Below are 1,548 nucleotides of genomic sequence, written 5' to 3'. Positions count from 1 at the left end.
CACGGGGTCACCACGGGCTTGGGAGGGTCAGGGTGGTGGTGACACCATGGTCCAGGACCAGCCATGGTGTCACCATGGTCCTGAACCGACTGTGGTCCCTTCGTGGTTGTGGTGCCACCACAGTCCTGGACCAGCCGTGGTCTCTTCATGGCTGTGGTGCCACCACGGTTCTGGACCAGCCGTGGTCCCTTCATGGTTGTGGTGCCACCACGGTCCTGGACCAGCTGTGGTCCTATCATCGTCATGGTGCCACCACGGTCCTGGATCAATCGGGGTCTTGGTGCCACCACGGTCCTGGATCAATCGGGGTCATGGTGCCACCACGGTTCTGGACCAGCCATGGTCCCTTCATGGTTGTGGTGCCACCACGGTTCTGGATCAATCGGAGTCATGGTGCCACCATGCTCCTGGATCAGCCGTGGTCCCTCCATGGCCATGGTGCCACCACGGTCCTGGATCAATCAGGGTCTTGGTGCGACCACGGTCCTGGAGCTCAAGGGAGTTTGGAGGCATCTCCAGGGGGTTTCAAGTCATCTCTAGGGGGTTTAGAGGCATCTCAAAGGGGTCACGGTGCCACTGCAGTCCCGGACCTACCGTGGTCACTGTCCCACCACAGTCCCAGTCCCACCATGCTCCCAGTCCCACCAGTCCCACCATGTTCCTGCTCCCACCACGGGCCATGTGTCTGAGTGTCCAAGTGTCCGAGTGTCTCTGAGGTGTCCAGGCAGGCCAGTGGCGCCAGGGTGTGTCCATCCCTCCCTCCATCCTTCCCTCCATCCCTTCCTTCCTCCATCGCCCCCGTAGATCCTCCATCCATCCACGGCCACCATGTCCATCTGTCCATCTGTCCATCCGTCCATCCATCCATCCATGTCCACCATGTCCATCCATCCATCCATGTCCATCTGTCCATCCATCCTTCCATCCATCCATGTCCACCATGTCCATCCATCCATCCATGTCCATCTGTCCATCCATCCTTCCATCCATCCATGTCCACCATGTCCATCCATCCATCCATGTCCATCTGTCCATCCATCCTTCCATCCATCCATGTCCACCATGTCCATCCATCCATCCATGTCCATCTGTCCATCCATCCTTCCATCCATCCATGTCCACCATGTCCATCCATCCATCCATGTCCATCATCTGTCCCTCCGTCCACCCCTCCATCCATGTCCACCATGTCCATCCATCCATCCATGTCCATCTGTCCATCCATCCTTCCATCCATCCATGTCCACCATGTCCATCCATCCATCCATGTCCATCTGTCCATCCATCCTCTCCCCTCTCCATCCATGTCCACCCACAGGTGACCTCCAGTGCCACAACCACTGGGTAACTTTGATTCCCCAGGTGACCACATCCCCCTGGTCACCTCTGGTCACTCCTGGTCACTCTGGGTCACTCCTGGTCACTCCTGGTCACCCTGGGTCACTCCTGGTCACTCCCGTGGTCTCTCCGCAGGGTTGGACGCCAAATTCGTCTTCTTCTTGTTCCTCCTCATTGCCGCCATCATCGCGGCTGGGGGCGCCCCCTCCC

At 58.6% G+C, this 1,548-nt stretch overlaps 1 protein-coding gene across 1 annotated transcript in view; it reads left to right on the top strand.

Moving 5' to 3' along the window:
* Positions 1 to 1,548, top strand: part of LOC103621056 (retinal guanylyl cyclase 1) — a 31,467-nt gene that overhangs the window by 5,531 nt on the left and 24,388 nt on the right. Inside the window, exons 4-5 of the mRNA XM_017742308.1 lie at positions 124 to 325; positions 1,363 to 1,544. Of these exons, the coding sequence (XP_017597797.1) occupies positions 124 to 325; positions 1,363 to 1,544 (384 nt within the window). The remainder of the gene's footprint in view (positions 1 to 123; positions 326 to 1,362; positions 1,545 to 1,548) is intronic.

Source organism: Corvus brachyrhynchos, unplaced genomic scaffold (assembly GCF_000691975.1).
Source record: "Corvus brachyrhynchos isolate BGI_N302 unplaced genomic scaffold, ASM69197v1 scaffold928, whole genome shotgun sequence".
NCBI classification, from domain to species: Eukaryota; Metazoa; Chordata; class Aves; order Passeriformes; family Corvidae; genus Corvus; species Corvus brachyrhynchos.
The sequence above is the reverse complement of the archived record's forward strand: the minus strand, read 5'-3'. Positions and strand labels throughout refer to the sequence as shown.